This window comes from Grammomys surdaster, unplaced genomic scaffold (assembly GCF_004785775.1).
Source record: "Grammomys surdaster isolate TR1022 unplaced genomic scaffold, NIH_TR_1.0 147, whole genome shotgun sequence".
In the NCBI taxonomy this organism is placed as follows: domain Eukaryota; kingdom Metazoa; phylum Chordata; class Mammalia; order Rodentia; family Muridae; genus Grammomys; species Grammomys surdaster.
The window spans coordinates 415,611-417,221 of NW_021604605.1; the positions used below are offsets into that span (position 1 = coordinate 415,611).

General features: G+C 44.3%; 1 protein-coding gene across 2 annotated transcripts in view; it reads left to right on the forward strand.

Moving 5' to 3' along the window:
- Plac1 (placenta enriched 1) overlaps positions 1-1,299 on the forward strand; it is a 171,181-nt gene extending 169,882 nt beyond the window's left edge. The window contains exon 3 of one of the 2 annotated variants that reach the window (XM_028765027.1): positions 420-1,297. In XM_028765027.1, the coding sequence (XP_028620860.1) occupies positions 478-999 (522 nt within the window). In that variant the 5' untranslated portion in view covers positions 420-477 and the 3' untranslated portion in view covers positions 1,000-1,297. Of the gene's footprint in view, positions 1-419 lie in introns of both variants that reach the window. The other variant, XM_028765026.1, reaches the window with a different exon arrangement.
- Positions 1,300-1,611: the final 312 nt, after the last annotated feature.

A 1,611-nucleotide genomic window follows, 5' to 3' on the forward strand; every position in this document is an offset into this window, starting at 1 on the left:
GTCGAGGGAGGGAAGGAAGGAGGGGTGGAAGGAGGGAGGGAGGGAAGAAAGGAGGGAAGGGTAAGGGAGGAAGGGAGAAAAGAGAGAGAGGAGGGGTAAGAGAAAAAAGAAAAGAAAAACTACATAGTGAAACTTTTTCAAAATAGAAAAAATAAAGCCAACAGCAAATAACAATAGCATTCTGAGCTAGTGTGGTGACTTACACTGAAATCCCAATACTTCTGAGGTAGAGGTATGAGGATTGTCACAGTCCGAGGCCAGCTTATGGAACATAATGACTTACAGGCCAGCCTTGGCTACAGAATAAGACCTTGTCTCAAAAAAACATAATCCCCTAATTGCACTTCCTTCAAAAACTCATAATTGAACTTTATCTAACACATAAGGTAACTTGCCTCTTATGTTTTTGTGTGTTCTAGAATCCCTTCCTGGCCGCCTTCCTGCCTCCCGTGAGCTGCTACCCAACCTGCTGCAAGAATGAAACTCTTCAAGTTCCTAGGAGCCACGGTCTTCTTCACCTTCATGTTTTCCAGCTACTCTGAGCAAAACCAAGTGAATGTGCTGTGCTCAACAGATTGGTTCATGGTCACCGTTCACCCCTTCTTGCTGAATAATGATGTGTATGTTCACTATTATGAGGTGCACCTGGGCCATGGTTGCCCTCCCAATCATGTTCACCCACATTTCTACAAGTTCAACTACCGAGTTACCGAATGTGGCATCCGCATCAAGGCCATCTCTCAGGATGTCGTCATCTACAGCTCTGAGATTCACTACGCTTCCAAGGGCACATCAGCTAGATATGTGATTCCTGTGTCCTGCGCTGCTCCTCGCCGGTCCCCATGGCTCACTAAGCCCTACTCCGCCAAAGCACCTAGCAATAACATGGGCGCAACCCGGAAGAATGATACTTCCTACCACGTGTTCACCTTGCCAGAGCCTAGCCAACAATCCGACTGCAGCTGTCCACCTTATGTCTACACTCAAAAGAGCAAGTAAACCCCACATCATGGGGGCAGAGTCTTTGGAGGTCCTTCTTGTGTAGTCATCTGACTGTGCAAATATTTCTGGGGACTAGTGTGTTCACTCAGATGATCTGAGGAAACCCATATAGTGCCCAGATTTGAGGGCTTCTGAAAATTCTGTTTCTAAGAATTAGTATGTAGTATTTTCTACTGTCAGCCAAATAAATGCTCTTTTAGGGGAATTTTGGGAGGGTCCAATTCATACACAGCTGATTGTAACTTTTTTTCCTATTTTTGTATCTTTTAAAACAAAAATAAAATTCTGATTGGCATTAAATTATCAGTCAGATGGTTTTGCTTCATAAACATATATTCCGTTTTATCTATGAACCAGGCATTAGTCTAAGTGGTTTGCCAGGATTGGTGCCTGGGTTTTTCTCTCTGGAGTGGTTTCCCACCCCTTCAGGTTCCTCTACAAAGCCTTTCCCAGGAGAATCTCTTGCTCTATATCCGTACTTCCCGTCTTCTGGTCTTCTGTTTACCACCACCAAGCTTAGCACTAAGTCTCTCTTGTTTGATCTCCAGCTATACCACTTTTTATGTACAGAAAGGATAAGCTGGTTATCTCCAAGTCTCCAGTGATTCT